The sequence below is a fragment of the Amblyomma americanum genome, chromosome 1 (genome assembly GCF_052857255.1).
Source record: "Amblyomma americanum isolate KBUSLIRL-KWMA chromosome 1, ASM5285725v1, whole genome shotgun sequence".
Classification (NCBI taxonomy): domain Eukaryota; kingdom Metazoa; phylum Arthropoda; class Arachnida; order Ixodida; family Ixodidae; genus Amblyomma; species Amblyomma americanum.
The window spans coordinates 201,091,123-201,112,808 of NC_135497.1; the positions used below are offsets into that span (position 1 = coordinate 201,091,123).

Consider the following 21,686-nt stretch of genomic DNA (forward strand, 5'->3'; position numbering starts at 1 on the left):
TCGTTTGGCGCCACCATACTTGGGTACAGCCACAAGTCTGTTTTTACCGCCGTCCAAAATTTTTGAATGGAATCAAGTCGGCTACCTTGGTAATTTTTTTTCAATATTTTTATTCTTACAATTATCATTATCACTTAACCACTCGGCTATAATCCTCAGTGTCGATCTCCCGCGTGCGTTATGCATCTCCCGTTTCATTTCGCTGTTCCTTTTTGTTTACTTCTTCCTTCCTCAGCATTCATTTTATTTTTGTCCAGGAAATATTTATCTGAAATGCTCTCTGTGCCCCAACAACAACAACAACAACAACAACAACAACAACAACAACAACAACAACAACAACAACAACAACAACAACAACAACAACAACAACAACAACAACAACAACAACAACAACAACAACAACAACAACAACAACAACAACAACAACAACAACAACAACAACAACAACAACAACAACAACAACAACAACAACAACAACAACAGCAACAACAACAACAACAACAACAACAACGACGACGACGACGACGACGACGACGACGACGACGACGACGACAACAACAACAACAACAACAACAACAACAACAACAACAACAACAACAAAGCCCGCAGCCTGCACAAAGGAGGAGCTGATTCCGCGGCTGAAGTGAGAATAAAACCGCTTCCCCTGCCGCCTAGCAAGCACAACAGGGTGTTAATACCGTTGAGAGATTGCGATTCTGAATTTGCTGCGTACAACGGACTAACGCAGTCCTAGAGCGCAAAATGTGAGACTAAAGGTTCAGCGCTCGTGTTTTTCGTGTAGCCTTTCTCTCCATTGTTTATTTTTTGCTGTTTTAATAGTGAGACTCTTCGCATTTATTTCAATGGAAATTGCCTATTGAAAGCGAAATAGCGTTCGTTGAGAAATCATATGAACACATCACCCCCTGTAGCTGTATGCATATGCCATGTGTACGTCCCTTTTGCGCAGTTTTCTGGTTTATTAAAGCTCTATTTCTGCTAAAAATGACATATGTGCTATCACATGACGCTGGCTTATCAGTCAATACTGAATTAGTATATTCCTCCTTAGTTTGGTTGTTGGTTTGGTTCTTATGCGATTTAACGTTGCAAAGGGGCGCTGGATATGAGGGATGCCGTAGTGGAGGGCTACGAATAATTTCGACCACCTGGCTGGGGTGCCTTAATGTGCACTTATATCGCACAGCACACAACCCTCTAGCGTTTTGCCTCCATCAAAATTTGACTGCCGTGGTCGGGACCGTACCCGCGTTTTTCGGGTCAACAGCCAATCACCATAACCACTGAGTCAACACGGCGGCACTCCCTATTATTGTCCCTTGAAAATCACCTCATATGAAGGCTTTCAGTCTCTTCTTACTAGCGCACTTGAGCTAAAAGACGGGAAGATTAGTATTTCGGAGGTCTATTAATGCATTGTTTCAGTAAAAACGGCGGAAGTTGTGGGAGTATGCCAAACGGGATAGCGTTGAGGGAATAAAACGGGTTTAGCGGTTGGACACGCTTTACCTGAGTGACAAACTATTGAAGGGGAACAACACAGCTTGTGTGGTGACCCAACAATGACCCCATGCTATTCAAGGCATGTCATCGTCACTTCGGGTTGCGACAATGCATTGTTGCAGCATTAAAATGAGTGGTGGAGTTTCATTTTCTTCATTAAATAAATCGATAAATGGCTGGCGAGTCGAAATCTGGTCCAGTTGGTGCATATTTAAGAGAAAACCAGACATATAGACGAAGGACGAGAAAAGGAAGACACATGCGACGACTGGTTTGTGCTGTAGGCACTGGGGCGTGGCTCGATCCAGATATATCGGATGCCGAGGCCTTTCCTTCAGGCTATCATTACTTTCGGCGTGACCGTGGCGCACGGTGGGATCACGTGCTTTTACGTGTGAATGAAGCTATCTTATGTGCCAAGACTGAGTTCTCAAATGTTACAGTGGAGTTAGCTTTCTGTAAGTTAAAACTCTCAAATGGGATGAGCTTGGTTATTGGGTCATTTTAGCGCCCTCCTGGTCCAGCGCTCGAACCGATTATGCATTGTAAGGGTGCCTTGAAGATATTCGTGCAGACCATATTCTTTTGGAATGGGATTTCAATCTGCCAATTATTGATTGAGAAATACTGCTGGTGGTGTCATGCATTATTACTTTTTTGAATACGTAATGGATCAGTGTACACTCCGTCAATCTGTTCGCGAAACGAGGAGAGGTGACGGCACAGGATACGTCCTCGATTTATTGCTCTGTAATAAGCCTGACATTGCATCAAATGCGACTGCAGCACCTGGGCTCAGCGATCACATTGCTGTTATAGCCGACGCGTCTGCTGAAAATGTGTGTCGTGAAAAGACTGACAGGAAAGTGATGCTTACAACAGTGCGATGAATTTGACACTTGATCACATATTTGCCTACGTTCGACACGCTGGCTTAATGGTTTACTACCGAGCAGTTACGGAAGATGCTTAAGGTAAAGCTTTTCCAACTTCATGACACTTTTGTACCATCACACATACTAAGGTCACGACGATTGCGTGACAAGCCGTAGTTCGATGCAAATCTCCGTGCACTGGTTTGCAAGCAGCGGCGTATGTGCAGCAAGCTTAAAGGTATCAGTTCACCTACTCTTGGCGCTAAGTTTAGGGTATTGAAGCGTGATTTCAAATGCAAGGCCTACTCTTCTCAGAAATGTTATTTTTGTAACCTCGGGGAAAAACTTGTAACTAAGGCTTGACGGTATGTGCTCCTTAACGGCAAAGGTGATCGTTTGATTCCGGCACTAAAAGAGAAGAACACTATCCCACTTGACGAAAAAGCAAAATCGAATTATCTAGTATGTATTTTTCGTTTGAATTTTGCTACTTCACACTTGCGAATTGTCCCTGAATGATCAGTGTGGCATTACATGATATTGACCGCGTGCCTGCTGTCACGTTTAGCGCCTCTGGTATTTGAAGGCTGTTGAATAATGGGAATGACTCTGAGGCTTGTGCACTAGATAACATTCCCGCGGCACGCCCAGACACAGTCAATATTCATTGTACGTTTGTCCGAGAAATAACTGAATGAGGGAACTTAGCTCACGGACTGGAAGTTGGCGCGTATTGTTCAAATACATAAAAAGAGCCGAAAAAAAATTTTTTAGAACTACATTCTGGGTTCTTTCGCTAGTATTCCGTGTTAAATTGTGAAACATGATTGCACACAATTGTATAATACTTCACAATCTAAATCCAATAGAGCATGGTTTTCGACGAGGCCGTTCTTGTACTGCACTGTTGGTTGAATTTTTTCATGATTTAACCTTTGCAATTGACAAATGGTTATTAATTGACTGGATATTCCTAGAATTTTGCAAGGCATTCGATTCAGTTCCACGTTATGTTCTTGTTTTGGATCTACGAGGCTATGGCTTGAAGGAAAAAGGTTTTACTTGGATTTCAGATTGCTTGCTGCTAAAGATGCACTGTGTTGTGTTGAACGGTACTACAACATATGTTCCAGTTAATTCTCGTGTGACACTGTGCTTTGTGATGGGTCGTGTTTTGTTTTATTTTATATTAAGGGCAAAACTATTGGTATAAGTTGGGCGTTTCACATGTCTGCGAGTGATTGCATTGTGTTCAGGGTCATCAATGATGAAAGGAATTTTGCATCCTTGCAAAATGTTTTATATACACTGTAGTGGCTTGCTGCACACGATGGGGAATGACTCACTGAATGCTAAAATCTGTGCATGTGTCGTTTCAACGAAAGAGGTCTCATTAGCCTACTGAATACATGGCAAATAATGTCACTCTAGATAAAGCCACGGAGAATAAATATTTAGGTGCGTATATGAACGCCAACGTACGATCGACAAGACATCTAAATTATATTGCAAATAAGGCAGCATCTGCTCCTGGGTTTCTACGGCGCTATTTCAAATATTTACGAAGTGTCTTGGAGCAGAAATTATATTCTACATACGTGCTATCAGTACTTGAATGCTACGGCGTTTGCTGGGACTCGTACACAAAGGAACATATTAGTATGTTGGAAAAACTTCAAAATAAGGCAGTTTGTTTTGCAGTTGGTAATTACGACAGGCACTTAATTATGACTAAATACTAAACGCGCACTCGGATGGCCTGATTTAGAGGATCACCAGAATTATGTTCCCTATTGCTTTCACAGTACTTATTGCCAAGCCTAGATCGTGATAAGAACATGAAACCACTCACATTCCAATCACATTGAAGGCACCATGACTTCAAAGTCAGTTTCTCTTTAGTAGTGACACGTTTCGTCATTCTATTTTTGTTTGATCGATCCGCCAGTGGAACGCTCGTCGCCTGAATTTGTTTCTTGCATGAAAAAATGCATTTTTCCACGCGTTACGGGCCGAATTGAGCAACGCGCGTGTGCTTTCTTTTTGTTTTGTTTATTATATATATTTGCGCACTCATGTATTTGCTCATTATTTACTTCCCACTGTAGTGTGATGAGGGAGATGGAAGTATTCTGTAATAAAAATATAAATACCATACCCATGCCGTATCATACGATTCCGGCCTGACAGTACAGATATAAGCGATATCAAAGGAAACACTTAATTGACATTCAAGAACCAAATTTCTTTTTATGTTTCTTATAGCTCCAAAAGCGTTATGATATTGCTAATTTAAAAGAAAAAGAAAGTAGATATAAAAGTGTGCTTCTCACTCTAGTCTGATAGAACTCAAGAACGAAGCGGCAAATGCCTCTCAAAGGAGGCCCTCCAGCCAATGGCATCAGCCAATTCTCATGATTTCGTAGTAAATCTCCTTGAACCAGCTCGCAAGACATCGCAGGGGGGGGGGGGGGGGGGGCATATGAAAGGGCTTTAACCACGGATTAATCGGATTAACCGCAGTGTTATGAGAGCCGCTCGCTGCCATTGGCTGGAGGGTCTCAACTGAGGGGCATCTGTCATTTCGTTTTTAAGTTTCAGCATGAAACCAATGGTCCCTCTCCATGCACAGTAGTCGGGTAAAATATTAAAATATTCTCTTTCATATAACGCTGGCAGCTGTACTATTTTAACCCTCGGGTCACTATTACATGAGACGCTATGTATTCCGTCGCTTCGTTTGCTTGATCTAGGAGAAAATTAAGTCGTAGGATGATAGGCATCCCCGAATTTCCTGTATGTCCAGGCATGCTGGGCAGCCGTGTGATGCATGCAGTGCACGCTAAATCACTGAGGCTAACGCAGCATGCAGAGCTGTCGCGTTTATTACAGCGGCAGAGGCAGGTGGATGAGGGAGAAGGCGTGCCTGAGCACACCCTGCCGAGCTTCGTTCTCGATGAATCCCCGCAGGACCTGCGAGGCGGCCAGCGAGACCTGCTTCCTCGGGAAGGCCGCCAGGGTGCGGGACGGCGACGGTATGTCGCGCACGTTCTGGCCATTTGCGCCAGCCAGCGGCAGGCTTTCCAGCCCCAGCCTCAGGTGTACGGTGTGCCCTGCCGACGAAGATACAGGAAAGTGCTGAGATGAGTAGGAAGCGCCACCCGTGAGCAAAGGTCTCTGAACTGGCCGCCAGTACGAGTGGCGCCTTTCATCAAAGTGTCCATAACCTGACAGCTGCGTTTTAGCGCAGCGGAGACATGGTAGCATAGACGTGCCCCGGATCAGCCGGGTGGCTGCTGCGCATGCGCCACATGTGCAGTTTGCACCCGTCTTATACGGTGTACGTCTACGCTAGCACGCCTCCACTGTGCTAAAACTCTGCAATGACTCTACGCAGGTGTGCTCAGTACATGAAAACAGTAATTAATCGCAAAGATGTTCATGACCCAAAAAACAAATGAAAAAAAGGGGATTTAAGCGCTCTAGGCGCTTTTTAACGATTTCCATATCCAATTTAAAGATGGTTTGGTTTATGGGGTTTTTACGTCCCAAAGCAACTCAGGCTATGAGGGACGCCGTAGTGGAGGGCTCCGGAAATTTCGACCACCTGGGGTTCTTTAACGTGCACTGACGTCGCACAGTACACGGGCCTCTAGAACTTCGCCTCCATCGAAATTCGACCGCCGCGGCCGGGATCAAACCCGCGTCTTTCGGGTCAGCCCTCGTCAATTTAAAGATGCTGCAGTGCGTATTTGCTATTTTCTTTTTTTTGTAGCTCTGGTAACACTACTGGAAAGCTTGGCAAAGCAAACAACTGGGATAGGGCTGATAACGAATGCAGTCTTCAGGCGGTGCAGAATCAGAAACTTGCAGATTGCTATTTGGTGTCCTCTGCTGGCGAGCACACTGCATGAAATGTGGGTACGTATGCACTTCCTTTGCCAAAAGTAACCGAGCGACAGGTTTTTGCTTTTTAACCGTATAACGGAGCTGTTACGACACCCCTAAAAACCGAAAGGTGTAAAAACGTGAGTGTACAAGAGCTCCCCTTACTTAGCACAGATTCAGAGCTTAAGGGCTGCCATAAGTATTTCGCTACGCGTCTAAGAAACAAACCACCTGTGCCCGGTTACTTTTGGCAGTGTGTACATAACACGTGACACATATGGCGGGGCATTTTCTTGTTGCATTGTGGCAGAATCTTCGTCGTTCCTCGTCTGCTTGTCCTGACGAAACAAATCTAGCCTTACAATGTCATCCATAAGGTGAATGAGATGAGTGGTCCACAACATAGTTTCTCAATATTAATAATAATAATAATTGCTTTTTGGGAAAGGAAATGGCGCAGTATCTGTCTCATATATCGTTGGACACCTTAACCGCGCCGTAAGGGAAGGGATAAAGGAGGGAGTGAAAGAAGAAAGGAAGAAAGAGGTGCCGTAGTGGAGGGCTCCGGAATAATTTCGACCACCTGGGGATCTTTAACGTGCACTGAGATCGCACAGCACACGGGCGCCTTACCGTGTTTCATCCATAAAAACGCAGCCGCCGCGGTCGGGTTCGAATCTCAATATTACCTACAGGGAAACTGGTGCTAATGTATATGCGAGTTTCATAAAGAGCACTTCATCCACCGCGCGAATGCTGCAAAGATGAGGTTTCTTATTTGGCTTTTCTGGTGATGGCCGAAAACGTGGATTCCGCCTTGCTTGGAATAGGTAGCTGCGCCGCGATGATCTCCTGTCTGCACAGATTAAATTAGTTCAATAGCGCGTTTTTGACTTCAAGGAATTTAACGGAAGTGAAAGTTCGTTGTTCGGCTGGTATGGAAACTTTCACAGCATTTATTCGAGGTTTGCCTCTAGAAGAGTAATCTGTTTACGTCTGAATCCCCGTTTTATACCCAGCAGTAGCCAAGCCAAATACGAAACCTCGTCTTCCCGGCATTCCTACTCCTCTCCATGATGGATGAAGCAAAGCGACGCCAGCGTTCCCTGCAGGTAATGTCAAGAAACTCTATGGTCCACACCGACAGCGTCATGCGGGTTCGTCGCGCTTGTCCTCGTATCACGGATGTGCCCTGACTAGTTTCAGATAGAGGGGGGAAGAGAAGGAGGCACCGTTGAATAACGGGACAGTTACTAACTGTGAATAGCTGTGTTCCTGAGAAATTTTAAAATGACCCTCCATCGCATGCAATGCTACGGGACCGCATTACTCCAGGGTCCAACAACATTAGCCTGGCTGAGGCTTAGAGTCATGATGCAGCCTTAGCTCAATCTTCACTGGGATGCAGGGTAATGCCGACGATTTTATCAAGAACGGGGACATGCTGAAGGAATTAAATTTCGTTAGGACCACTGGCGGCCGCCTATAGAGCAGACAGCGGAAGCTCCGATCTGCGCCAATGGTTTCAAAAGAATTCATATGCATTCAAAACAATTCATAAGGCAGCTCTTTAAACCGTTGGAGGTATGATATGCTTCAGTTAGATACACGCTGTTCGTGATGCGATCACTCAAATTAAATAAAATGCGAGCGCTTTCCTTGCTACGAATAATATAAAATTTCCGCGGCAGGAACTCGTCTTTCGACCTTGGCGCGCCTGGTAGCGCTCCCGCGCTGGCCGTTGACGCGGCTCGCCGCAGATAAATATCTCAGCTCCTAGGATATAGCTGCAGGATAAACTCTTATGACATCCATTCCAAGCGCTCGAAACGTGTGCCCATCGCGTATACACTTCGTTCATACCAACCACTCACGCTCTAGAGGTTAGCAACAGCGTCGCCATCGGCTGTATTATATTGCACTGATGACGAGCTTGGGGCCGTGTTGAGTATAGCACGCCTGCAGTGACCGAGTAGATTCGCCATTTAAGTTGGTGAGCACGCGTCATCATTAAGTAATATATTGATGAAGCTATCGCGTAATGAAGCCGTCGATGTGCAGAGTTAGAGTTCGCAGCGTAGCTGTATTGACTCCGGGAAAACCTTTGTGACTTTCTTTAGCTTTATATCCCGGACGGAAAACTGTTATCGAAAGGCAGCAGGCAAACGCTAGTAAACAAAGCCTATGGCACCGTATAGAAAGAACAGACAGTAAGTACCTTGCTTCTTTTCAGTCACGTAAATCCGAGCGGACGAGTTTTTAACAAGCATTATGAGCGTGACGTTTTCAATGAAGGCGGCGTCGTTGTTCTCGGCCACTCCATACATGATGAGTATCATGCCATCCAGTGTCGCGTGACAAGTGGTGGTGATGTTCTCGCCGCGCCACTGAGTAGCCCGACAGTCGCCTCGGCGTTGCCACTGTTTGCCTGAAAGGAGGACACGAGGTTAATGGCACAGTGTCGTAAACGGCCCTCACAAAGCTACATACTTCCATGTTCCGTAGGCTGTTTCCAACCAGAATTCAGAAACTTTAAAGTAATACGTAGAAAGTTGGTATGATTGCATAATACGTCGGTGGCGATTGTTTAAGGAAGATTGCGATCAATACTCGCCAGGCCACTTTAAAACAATGCCTTTGGAACTTCATCTAGGCGAGAAATTACGTTTTTTTTGTAGCCGTTAAGTATCGTAAGCTTCACAAGGTTGCACAGCAAAACGAAAACGAAATCAAACTGATGTTTTTATTCACTTCAGCAGTACGCGAACAGCACGAGGTTTTTTTATTTTGTTGTTTTTGGAACGTGTAGCATATGCCTCGAGAAAAATAGGCAAGACTGCGTTTTTTTTCTGCTTTGTATAATCAAGCCAGAGCTGGATACTATGCCTCTTTGACGATAGCCTACTAGCCCAGCAATCAGCTTACCTTGGCTTCCACTGGCTTCAAGAGTGTGCGCACCATGAGGGGTTCTACAGCGTTGAAGTCCTTCCGCAGACTGACCAGAACCAGTGTGTCGCACGTGTACTCATAACCTTTTCGCGAGGCCAGTGGATGACATTAGTCACTCTTCGCATTTTGTGCTCAGGACTTTGCCTGGGGTTCACAATGTGCGCAGAGATGGTACGCACCGTATACCGCCGGTGCTTCGCTAGTGGATTGGCCAAATTATGGTGCTTGTGCGCTATGCTGTGCGTGTTTTCTGTGTACGTTGCGTACCTGTTGCTCGTTTGCCCATTTCTCGCACCTCTTGACCTCTACTTTAGAGCGGTCGCTTCGTTTCGTAGCCCTAGCGCCAGTCTTTCTTATTACCGACAGCCTGCATTCAAAAAGAGGTTACTTCTGACCTTGTCAGCAGCAAGGGTCCACCGAGAAATAGTGTTACTCTTGGATGGGGTGCCGACGGTGTTGATCTAATGTATAGTGAGGCCCATAGGAGAGGCGGTGATGTGGATGATGGAGGCGGCGAAGTGCACTTCCGGTAGTGTGAAAGGGGTCCAGCCCTCTCAGCCGCCCCTTGCGCGTGCCTCTGACCGGCAGGTATCTCGGCTAAGTTTGTAACGGAGCAGTTGCGGAATTAGGTTATAAATTACCGGCGGGAGACCTGAAGCAAATCAGTGAAATGGGTGTGGACGTGTCGCGTAGATAGTAAAAATGAGTAAATTGAGCTTGACGAATCGCGAAAGTTATGAAATCATTGTACATATGTCGCATGGTTAATGCAATGAAAAATCAAACTGAAAGAACAAACGAATTTTAAGCTGAGTGCTGCTTCTGCTCCCCCCGGCAGATAATCTTATTCGCAGGTAGGAAATGCGATTAAGAGTAATTTACGGGGGGGTCTAGCGAGTAAACCTACACTTTGCTGTCAGGGCTGAGTGGACCCGACTCGATGGCGCTTACACGAACGCTAATGCCGATTTGGGTCCCGTCTCTATCTCAAACCAAGTCAAATCGTAACATGATAAGCATAATTTCAAGAAATGCTCACTACAGCACAAAATCACGTCGAATGGGTTTCGCGCAAAGCTTGCGCGATAGGCGCCTTGTTACGGGACGTGGATCAGAGTGGGGAGGAGGTGGGGGAGGGGGTGGCACTTGCTGCAGCAGATCCACCGCGGCCGGCGCGTCTCGCCCGTGACCGAAGCAGGGCAGGGACATCGCAGCTTGCGCCGTGAGTCGTTTACTTGCCGAGGCCGAAGAGTACGCCGCCATCGATGCGCACTGTCACCGCGTCGGACTCATTGCCCACAGTGAAACCGGGCAGCGGCGCCGACGTCAGGTTGGCTCTGGACACCTGCTGCGGCAGCACGACCCCCAGCACCGTGTCCACGTAGTTGTTTGCCTCGTAGACGGCATCCGCCAGGCCGTGCGCGCCGCCTGCGTGCGACAGGGAACAGCGCGCCGCTGTGGGTGGCATGAATGTACTACTGGCTGTTTCAGCGAAGGTGAACCAGAATTGCCCAAATTAGGCTCCTTGGGGTTTAGAGACGGCTTCTGCGGCGTTACAAGTGTTGATGGACTTTGGAAAATAAGGGAATCATGTTAGCTAGTAAGCAGGTTCATTGCCTCCGTATTCAGTAACGCTCCTTTACTTGACGTGATAAGAGGGTCTTTGGTAAGGACGTCCTAAGATGAACTTTAAGAATTCACAAGCGAATCGTTGTAATAATTAACTCCGTAACTACTGCAGTTAGGCGCCTGGTTGCAGCAATTTCTTGTTGGCTGTTTTGAATAGCCATATAACTTTTTAGAATTCCGAGAAAGCGATTGGCCTCAGCACCATGAGTCAACAAATTTCGGCCGCCACGGGCACGTTTCAAAGATCGCTCGTCTTTGGCGCGCGCCCTGCAATTCACGTGACTCCATGGCGAATTCATCCGGCGACCTTCACTCTCCCGCCGGCTCTGAAGCATCGAGCAGCGGCGAACACCGCAGCGCGGGCGGGAATAGGAAGTTTACGTGGCACATGCGCCACGGAGTGACGTGAACTGGTGGGCGCTCCAGGGAGGAGCCAAATATGCGCCATCTTTGAAACGCGCCCGTGGCGCCTGAAAGTTGTTGAGCCGAGAACAATCATGTTTCCGAAATCCTAAAAAGTGATAAGGGCATTACTAACGGCAAGTTACAAACCTCTAATTGATATTAGGCGCCTAGCCGTGACAGTTCGAAGGTTAGCATTAAATATGAGTTAACCAGCTTACTAACAGGGTTCACGGATTTCCTGGTGTCCGTCAGCACTGGTATTACAAAGCCTTCGAAACCATCGCAATACTTCAGAAAGTCCATTTAAAAGTAAATTCTGGTTCACCCTCGCTGAAATGGTTTCATTTCACTCCTATTGGTTAACAAGGCACTGTACTTACGCAGAGTATTTACGAAGCAGAATCAACTCTTTTTGCTTGGTTTAAGGCAGTGAGAAATTACATTTGTATAATATTTTAGTGAGCAGATTGCGCCCTGATGCACGAGTTGGCCATAATTCAAATTCCTGAGAAGCAAATTAAATCGAGGCGCGTTGAAGGTAAGCAACACTGAAATATGTGTATCCATATAAGTTGCACATATATAACGATCACTTATTCTGTAGTTTACTTAGGCTATTTGTTAGTTAATAAACACGTGTGCAGAAGAGCCCTATCCGCTAAAAATTACACCAGCATTTTCGAAACTGATCAAGCCGATTAGGAATCGAACTCAATGCACATCCGTCGTTGCTGCATGTCCATTTGCAACCACGTCTGAGTCTAAGCCCTATCCTACTCGGTACTAGGGCATTTTTGAAAGCCCGATCGAGATTTTCAATCCGGAACGACGACGCCATGGTCAAGGCCTGTTACCCTGGTGCTCAAAAAATATTTAAATGCAAGCTACAAGTGACGAGAAAAATATTCGGCTGGAGATACAAACCTTTAGAATGAGTTTTCATTTTAATCAGTGCGAAATAATTCTCAGTTGTAAACAAGGAAGCTAGCTACGCAAAGTTGTCAGATATCAAACCATGAATGCAGTATCTATAATGGAGACTTCAGTAATAGGTGGCCAAAGTCCTTGCTTAGCGAGTGCAAAAGTAGAGAACGAATAGTGTTTCCAACAGAAATGCCATTCGCAAACATGTACATCATTTGTGATGTACTTCATTCTAAGCGCGCTAGTTTGCACTGAATACGTTAAAGGAAAAAAAGTAGGTTGGGTTGTTTCTAGAATTGTGCACTTAACTTTTTCGAAAGACTGCAGCGCTATACGAGGACAAAAAGGAGATCGAGGCGTACGAGTGCTCGCATGTATGTTCCTTCATTGCGCTATTCATTTCAGTCACCTTTTTCGCAGATTATGTCATTAAAGAGACTAAGAAATATAAAGATTTGTTTTTTGTTCTTACTCCAAATCTATCTGCATGGACAGCGTCGTGATCTTGGTATTTAACGCGAGCAAGTCGCTCCAGATACACACGAGGGTTCGGAGTAAGGCTCTGAGGCGCGACAGAAAGCGCGAGAACCTTATTCGAACCGAACTGCCAAAAAGTGGCCAATTAACATAGTTCACTCACCAAGAACCGAGGCCGCGAGAAGACAGGTGACGGCGATCATTTTCACGGGAAGAGTCAGAAACCGGGATCGTCGGTACGAGCGCTCCACTGCCACTTACTTGGCTGCCGTCTTAACTTCGGGCGGAGGTACGCTGCGTCTAAATACGTGTACGCGGTGCCGACGATATGCAAGCGCGTTATCTCCTGGGAAGCGTACCGTATTTTCCGAGTCGCATATCTAAGGGGATTTCGTGTCAAGTCGGCTGGGAGAAGGAGCGGCTGGCAGGGGAGTAGTCGTAGGAAAAGCCTGAAATGTAGAAGAGCAAAACAAAACAAAGAGATCGCTGCGGAAAACAAGGATGCGGTTTCTTTCCCGAGAATGAAACTGAATACGAGAGAAAATACGTGCCAGCGTACACTTTCAGCAGCTGCGATCATCAACGATTTGTTCTGAAGGAAAAAGCGTCGCCACAGTGGCTCATTGGCTTTGGTGTTCTGCTGCTCAGTGATCCCAAGGTCATGGGATCAAATCCAGGCCGCGGCGGCCACTTTTCGATTGAGGTGAAATGCAAAAATGCACATGTGGTATGAGATGTATGTACAAGTTGGAGAACCCCGGAACGAGACGAAGACAAAGCGTGACTCCCGATCAGGAAGGCGCCGAGCAAAGTTTTGCGAACACGGGTCTTTGAGCGTATACGCAGAGCACTGAAAACTAGGATTAGTTTTTCTGTCAAAAGTTGGCGCGAATTTACCGTTGAACAACAACAACAACGACGACGATGACGACGACGGCAACAACAAGGCTGGCAATTAACGGATAATAAGTTAGCTAGATCATTGGGTAAAATAGGCTTGAAAGAGCTAGTGTTATTTGTTTTCAGTGCGTTACCAGTATAATCCTCTTTCGCAGAAAAAGCTGTGTGCGTGAACCCTCCATCCCCCAGACCAGACACTTCTTGCGGATCAGAGCGGATTGGCGCACCTTACGGCACCCTCCTGTAAAAGCGTACCTTACACCTAAGAACCTCCACCAACCACCCACCTCCACTCTCCAGAAGCTTCCACCAGTTGGAAGCTCATGCAGCAGCGGAACTAAAAAGGGACATCGAGATCAAATTCAAAGACTCAATGGGAAGGCGATCAATGTAAAAGCCAAATATACAACCACTGCAGCTAACGCAGATTTGCCGCATCACATGGAATGGTCGCTTGTGCATTTTCATTTTTTTTTGTCAGCTGCAGCTTTTCGCATCTGACGTACGTATGATATAATGTTTTCGCTTCGCTGGAGAGAAACTGAGACTGCGCAAGAACGCACTTTTGTTAATAACACGGCTATTGTGGTTGTAACTGTCTGACGCTTAGAAGCGGCTTCAGCATGCGAACAGAGTATGCATCGCTGAAATGGGGAAGAGGCGACTTTCACGAAATCGACGCAGAGCCTCGTTGTTTGCTCCGTTGCCTTAATGATTCGCCGGCACATTCAAACGTTGCTGTCAGACTTTTGCAGAAAAAATATACATATATCTTATGGGCGCTGTTATATGGATATTTGTAAGGTAACGAGATAGAAGACCAGCTCATTGTCATTGCATGAGTCTTCGGACGCCGATATACCAGCAATAGAGAGAGCATGAGAACAGGAGGTTCCACGCTGTAGGGGTCCGCTTGCAGGGCCATGACAGCACAGGTATTATTAACTACCCATCCTATATTTCTCAAAACTTGATTTCCCCGATCTAGTAGGGCCTAGAAAATACAAGACAAAGGGGCCATGCAATGACATTTACTGAGGTTAGGCAAAGCGCATGAGTGATGGGTATTCCATTACTTGCCACGGCAGCGAAAAAAATTTTCATCTAGCTTCATTAGCAATGAAGATATCGGCGATTAAAAATTATGCACCTCCTCCCCTCCCTCAACTCATACATGCCGACTCGCCAGAAAAAAAAAAACAAAATAGGACGGGACTGCACCCCGACGCACCGCATCCCGTCCGTGTCACTTCGGTACGCCCAATGAGAGGACTTGCCCAGTCTGCCCATTTACGTCATCGAGTTAGGAGCGGCTATGAACGCGCGACGAGGTGTCGCTCTAACCGGTTGCGAACAGAAATTTTTAAAAACATTTGTGGATTATAGGCTCCATGCAGAGCTTAGAAATTTGACTCAAATACTCAGAAAACCACCTCTTCAGATTTCTCGCTTTACAATATGCCTTTTTTTTAAACTGCGAGCAGTCCTCAGCATTGCCGCTATACAGTGGATCAATTGAGGCGTCCGCGGCTGTAAAACCTTCGTCTAAGAGTGGAACGCGATAGCTTCATCGGGTCCGGTTCGCATCACCTAATTGATTGCCTAATTCCTAATTAGCGTACTCAACTACTCATTTACGCAATAGTACATGTCTCTAAGGCAGTTAACAAAGTCGAAGACAATAACGAATTCACTAGGTCCACTTGTATTGAGAGTGAGCCAACTAGCCTTCGTGGCCTATGGGTAGCATGCCCGTCTTGCCATCCAAAGGTCATGAGTTCGTTTCCCACTCAATCCCAAATCAACCTAGTTTTCTTTTCAGCTCAGTTACTGTGATTGAATTGCAGGAACCCCCCTGAGAAATTTGGCGTCAGTATGAACATTCTTTGATCTGTACCCGAATATTATGAATTCTGTGCTTCCATCGCGATTTTTCTTCCACGGCCAACGACGCCGACGACGAAGGCGCCGACTTTTCTGGAAGTTAGTCACTAAAAGGCAGCGCGCTCCTTGCAGAAATGTGCCGCATAGGCACATCAAGATGCAGCTTTATTTAGGCGACTTCAATTTAAGTTTATGGTAACGAAGAAATGGTTGATGTCGGCTAGCTCTGAACCAATTTGGATAGCACTTACTGCATTTGCAAGAGCGAGTTTAAATCCGGTCGTAGAATTTTTATCTACGTTTTAAGTTATTCGAATAGCCTAAAATATTCCCTCCTGTAACGAATACTGATCTAGTTCCCGGTAATAATTTAGAATTTTGAAATTTTAATACCGCAAGAGCCAAGACGTTCCACAAAAGCGATTCATTTCTTTGAACTGGCTGTTATGAAAATTGTGCCGCATCCTCATACGCATACAGTTCTAGCGAACCGCTCTTCCGCTATCAACTATTCTCAGCGATTTCACCAAGACATGCAGAAATTCTAAATGAAAGCACCGCGTTTTCTTCGCGGAATGTTAAAATGCATTGTTTCAGTGGGAACAGCCATTTGTACTACTGAGGCAGCGAGAAAATGCAATCATTACGTCTGCAGTCTGACTTTTCAAGGACATTTTATTTATGTCCTGCCATGTGTAATCGTAGTGGTAAGACTAGAAAGAATGGCCTTTCTCATCAAACTTTATGACATGTGGCGTTTATTGCTCCTTGTTAAAGGCCATTTAGGCATTCCATCGATCTTATTAGCGTCCGACCCGATTCATATGTTTCACTTTCTCTGACTCACAATTTGCAAAAAATCTCAGAAGAAATCATCGTCTGCACACTAGGACTGTGTGCGCACCAAAGTCAGGACGCAGAAAATAATTTTTGATACTTTTAAATGCCACAAGATTAGTTTTGAGCAGGACACACATAGAGCGCCTTCAGTCTGCCGGCGTCGACCTCGTCGTTCAAAAGGGCTCCCATGCGCTGCAGTCGGCAAACTGCGAATTTCTTCTGCTACAGGGCTCTCTCTCTCTCTCTCCCGCTGCTTCCACACACCTCGATAGGTACTGTTGCTCAAAAGCTCCAAGGCCAACAGGGTCCGTTTTTAAGCTGTGTGTAATGGAACGTTTAAGTCAACCCTGAAGGTCAAAATCTTTGCAGGGTGAAGAAGACCTTTCACCCTAATTCTCACCTGTGAGGACCTTGGTAGCTTCATAAGCGCTATAAGTGCTCGACTGTACTATTCAAAAGCAGAGCCTGTGGCCTGGGAATATTTGACTCTCCTCTACATTCAGGACTGGCGGGTGGCGAATGTTGAAAGGAGCTTACCCTTTGTAGCAGGATGGCTACAGTTACTGAGCCTTGCATTGACCTTGCCATTAAAGATCAATATTGTTAATGCCTCTTTCCTAACTGTTCTGCTACCATTACGCTATTTTCCACCTGTGCGCGAATTATCTACACCGTCGTTTCCCCGTTCCGCTCTTTTCGCATTGACGGGTACTCCTGTCGGCCGTAACGGCCTCTCTGGTCCTCGCGCATGCGCCGTCAGAGTGTGCATTGTGCGAGACCAACGGGACTTTGATTTTTCATCTGAAGGCATACGGACTTCAATTTCGAGCGTCTCTGTGTGCATGAGCGGTTGTGCGTCATTACTCTGTGTGCCGTGTACTACGCGCCGCTTCATCACTCACCCGCTTTCATATGGAATCAGGAGAGCAATCTGCAGTATAGGCATTTTGATATGCGGTGAACAGTGAAAGGATCCTCCTAATATTTTTCATTCATATTTGCACATCCAAGGGGGATTCCCTCCCTCAGCACGATGCACGTGGCGTGCATGAGGACGAGCAGTTGTACCAAGACAGCGAGCTTCACATGGGGGCATGCGGTAGTGACCCTGTTTCGTCTGTAGCGGTCTTTGACTTCAAGAAGAATGTTGCATTGCATATTTTAGTTGCACAGTGAGCGTGTGGAGACTATTGAGCGTGCGCATGGGATAGCAGAGTATACATATTACTGCAGCAGAGGCAGTCGGGTTCATCTTGCGACGCAAGGGGTCCTTGTACTCATGAGCCAGCGACGGTTTGGCACAGAGAAGGAACAAGGAAGGCTACGTTAAGACCGGCCATTTATCATTCGCGGCTACAGCCCAAACAATCTGATTCCAGCAGCTGTATGCTCGCGCTTATAGAATATTTTCGTGCTGTTAGCATATGGTATTCCTTCACACTTTTTTTTCAGAATATGGCAGTTTGTAACCGTTCGACAATATTTTGCTTTACTTTTCGGTGTTCACTGTGCGTGCTAACTAAGCCTGAGATCCGAAAGTCTAGCCTGCAAGTCGACCGCTGTGCGAAAGGTTAAAAAAAGAAGATAGCTTGACAAGTCCCTTAATTCAATAGTTTCTGCTTCAGTTTAAGAAGTACGCTGCTAGCGGAGAAAAAGTGCCCATAAGCATTTGAAATTCTGCATTTTTCGTGTCGTCTCTTGAGTACAGTGTTAGTTTCTCGGATTTATTTTTTTAACGAATGCTGCGACGCAAAGCGTGCTCAGATACTTACGGACGAGGCGAGTGAAAACGCATAATTTTTCACACGTGACTCCATTATTACTCGAAATACTTATGCACGCATAGAGCGTTCAGCCTCTAAAATCACTTTGTCATTCGTGAACCGACCATTCCTTGCATGCTGTTAGCAGTTCGGCAAGGGCAACTAACCGCAAATGTTAGTGGCCCTGAAATTATAAGCGCCTAGGCACTCATGTAGCGTGATAGCCTCCGAAGACGCATGTCTATAGCCTCGCAGAAGCGAGCAGTCGCTCGCGTTTAAGAGGTCGGCACTGTTTTGGAGAGGCCAGGGGTGATGCTGACTGCTATGATGCTTGCGTTGGCCGGTACTTGATTTTAAACCCGGTATTTGCCGGTATTTGATAGGTGGTGCGTTTTATTGCTTGAAACACACCCTGTACACTAGAAGAAGGTGACCTACTAATTTATGTGAATTACAGAAAATTGCGGGCATAAATTTCATTTGTTACATTCGACAGCTTACACAGCGTCCTCCGTGGAGAGTGCTGTCTGAAGTCGGATGTCTCAAGCCGTGACGGTGGCGTTGTGCAGCTAAGCATAGTTTAAATCAGCCTTACCTGAAAGTACGCGGTATTTTCAGCTTGCTTATATTGAAGACACGGTAGCGGTTTCTTATATCTGGCCATAAAAAATACACAACTGCCGCTAATGTCATAGTATTATTGAGGTATTACACTTCGTGCATCCCTTTCTACGGCATTTCTTCGTATGAATTGCAAATGGTATCAGTCCTTTTCTCGGTTACTCAGATTCCTTCTCTGCTTAGGTGGCCGTCGTGAGCCATGCACGAATAAACTTGTGCTGCCAAGCCTGAGGTAGCGGGTTCGATTTCGGGTCGGCATCTCTGAATTTTGATGTACGCAAAATGCACGGAACCCCTTGCAGTCCACGTCTTGGCTTGAGAGGCATTAATACGTCTAAGCTTAAAGCGGTCTGTTAAAGAGTTTGTCCGGGAACTGGGCGCTGAACACGAGCAAAATGTCAGGAACAAGTCGCCTGAGAAGGGCGCTCTATGGTATATTGGTATTATGTTGTGTTGCTTGCTGAAAAGAAGTAATTACGATTCCTGGATATTGCCGTTATCGTCTTGCCGCATAAATAGGGGTCAAAGCTGAGCTGTCATATCTTCGGCAAAGATAAGCGCCAGATGTCGTGCAGCTGTTAGGCCCGATTCCATTCGCACGAGCCGGACTGGATGACGGCGACATATGCCTGCCTCCATAGGGGACAAATGTTCTGAAAGAAAAGATAAGCCCCGACGCGCTGGCTGAGCCCTCTGTCTGCCTGTCTGTTGTTGCCAGGAAAAAAGAAAAGGAAAGTGCACAGGCCTGCCCACTGGCTCAAGCCGAGCCACAATCGCTACCACGTGCAGATAGTAGGAGAGTTGAAAGATGGGATAGAAAGACAGGATAGTAAAGACGCGCTAAAGACAAGGCCGATCCCGGAGGCAGTGCAATACCGGGCCCACCGGTGGCGGGAGTGAAGCTTCCTTCAAACTCTCCGCCACATTTCCAAAAATATGTCCAATTGGGACCCGTATCAGATATTCTACGGGGTCCGGACCATGATACGCAGCCATACTGTTATCTGATCATCTGAGCCCTTTGTTGTTATCTGATCTTCTAGTGTCTCAACGGGCACGGGATATGCGCCCGGTCTAGAAGGTAATGAACGGTGCAGTCCACTTCGATCCAGCGCAGCCGTGTTGGCGCTGTTCTTGGCAACATTATTTTCTTCCCTTTTCTCTGGGGGGCCACACTAATATATGTTTGAGTGGACTGCGCTCTCTTTTACGTTATATGTGCAGCCGCTCGATGCTGGCGCACCTAGACCTGCTTAGACAATCCTTGAACGAAGTTTTCACTGCTAACAGCCTAATTACCGCTTCCAGACTAGCATTTCAGAAGTTGTAGCAACGGTGTCCTTAGCCAGGTTGAGCCGCAGTCGCGAAGATATCTCTCACTTTAATTCGCTGGTGTTGCCCGTAAGGGGCAGCTGCCTATTAGCTTTCCTGCTCGAACGCATAGCAGAGTGGGTGGCGATGCAGCAATATGAGGCGAGTCGTTGGCGAAAAACGTGCCCTGTCGACCTGCAATACACCAGGCGTCTCAGCGAGCAGTTTCAGAAATTCTTAAATATAGGCTGATTGAAATAGAAAGAATATATCTTAAAGAACGTGATGACAGGCGCAGCGGATATCAGCTATTTACTAAATCGTTTTAATTAGCTAGATAACTAACTAAAAGTCGATCATTAACTTTTTAATTAATGCAGCCTGGTGCTTAGTGCCATTCGTGAGTACCAGTAGATGCCATATCGGTTTCTGAAACGAAGAAGAAGTCGTTCCCTAAGGCACTGCAGAGCGAGGAAATCAGGCGCCTTTTTCTCCCGCACAAAATCAAAACTGAGCGCGGGATGTGCGCTGCAAGTTCACTGCAAACGCAACGTCCGCTGTTGAAATGCTAATGTGCCCGCGGCGCTCATTTCTAACTCCCTGCGCGGTTGTACCGCGACATGCATTTTACTTCGCTTCATCCCTCTGAAAAACAGTGACTATGTAGTTCGTGACAACTATTTTACGCGATAGCGTATACGTACTGCTCGTTCGATGGAAACTGTCGCCGTGACCTAAGATTGACATTAAGGCCTTAGAAACGCTACGGAAATACTCCCAAGAGTTTCAAATGAAAAAAAGAAATACGCCGGCATTGGGGCTCTCAGACAGGCCTCCTGCGTACTAGGCGGGCACGCGACGCATATACCACAAAAGGTTTTTTTCAAATGAAAACAAAAAGCGTGGTACTTAATACACTGAAATTATGTTCTATTTTGGTTCAAGCGTGATAGAGGGGCGCCATGTGAGCGCGTTGTGTTGTGTACGAAAGTATAGTGTTTTGGGGATGTGCACTAATGTTCTAGTAATTAAAAAAAGAAGGAAAAGGCGCTATGGCGTCTACTCATAAGGCGAAGCCTCAAGAGTCCTCCTAAATTTTTTCTCTTGAATTAGGCTACGAAGCAAAAGAAAGTGCATGCAGCGGTACACTTTTGCAGGAAGTTAGAAATGAGCACCGCACGCACTTCAACGTGTCACCAATGGGCGTTGCAGTTGCAGTGAACTTACAGCGCACCTGATGCTCTTAGTTTTGATTTTTGGAGAACAAGAAGCATCGCAATTCGGCTCGCTACAGTGCAGAGCTTTAGAGTGACTTTTCCTTCATTTAAAAAAAATCATATGACATCGTCATCTCCGTGTCTATGAACTCATTGGCGCTAACGAACAGCTTGTGGTAACGCACTAAAAGGTAATTAGTAAATTTTAGCTAATGAGCTCACTATGATGATTCCTACAATCTAAACAGAAAGGAGTGAAAAGAGAGTGAACTGTCCCCTTCTATAAAAAAAGTGCGCTAGAGGACAGCTTACGCTCTTTTTACTCCCATATAGGCGTAATTCGTGTTCAGAGTGTATAATACCTGACGACATGCGTGGCCGACAGTTTGCCCCTGAAAGCATTTTATTTCGATTTCCACCTCCCTATGCGTAAAATTTCAGAAAGTGTTCACCGATACACTCGGCATGCGGTGCCG

General features: G+C 46.1%; 1 protein-coding gene across 2 annotated transcripts; it reads right to left on the reverse strand.

Moving 5' to 3' along the window:
• Positions 1–5,271: 5,271 nt before the first annotated feature.
• LOC144114502 (uncharacterized) lies at positions 5,272–12,999 on the reverse strand. Of its 2 annotated transcripts, none has more exons than XM_077648289.1 (4): positions 12,838–12,999; positions 10,479–10,667; positions 8,509–8,718; positions 5,272–5,515 (listed from the first exon to the last, which is right to left on the reverse strand). In XM_077648289.1, the coding sequence occupies exons 1-4, from the start codon at positions 12,875–12,877 to the stop codon at positions 5,289–5,291; spliced, it is 666 nt and encodes a 221-aa protein (XP_077504415.1). In that variant the 5' UTR covers positions 12,878–12,999; the 3' UTR covers positions 5,272–5,288. The 2 variants fall into 2 exon arrangements, with proteins under 2 accessions (XP_077504415.1, XP_077504414.1); XM_077648288.1 differs by having other exon boundaries at positions 10,479–10,694; positions 12,838–12,966.
• Positions 13,000–21,686: the final 8,687 nt, after the last annotated feature.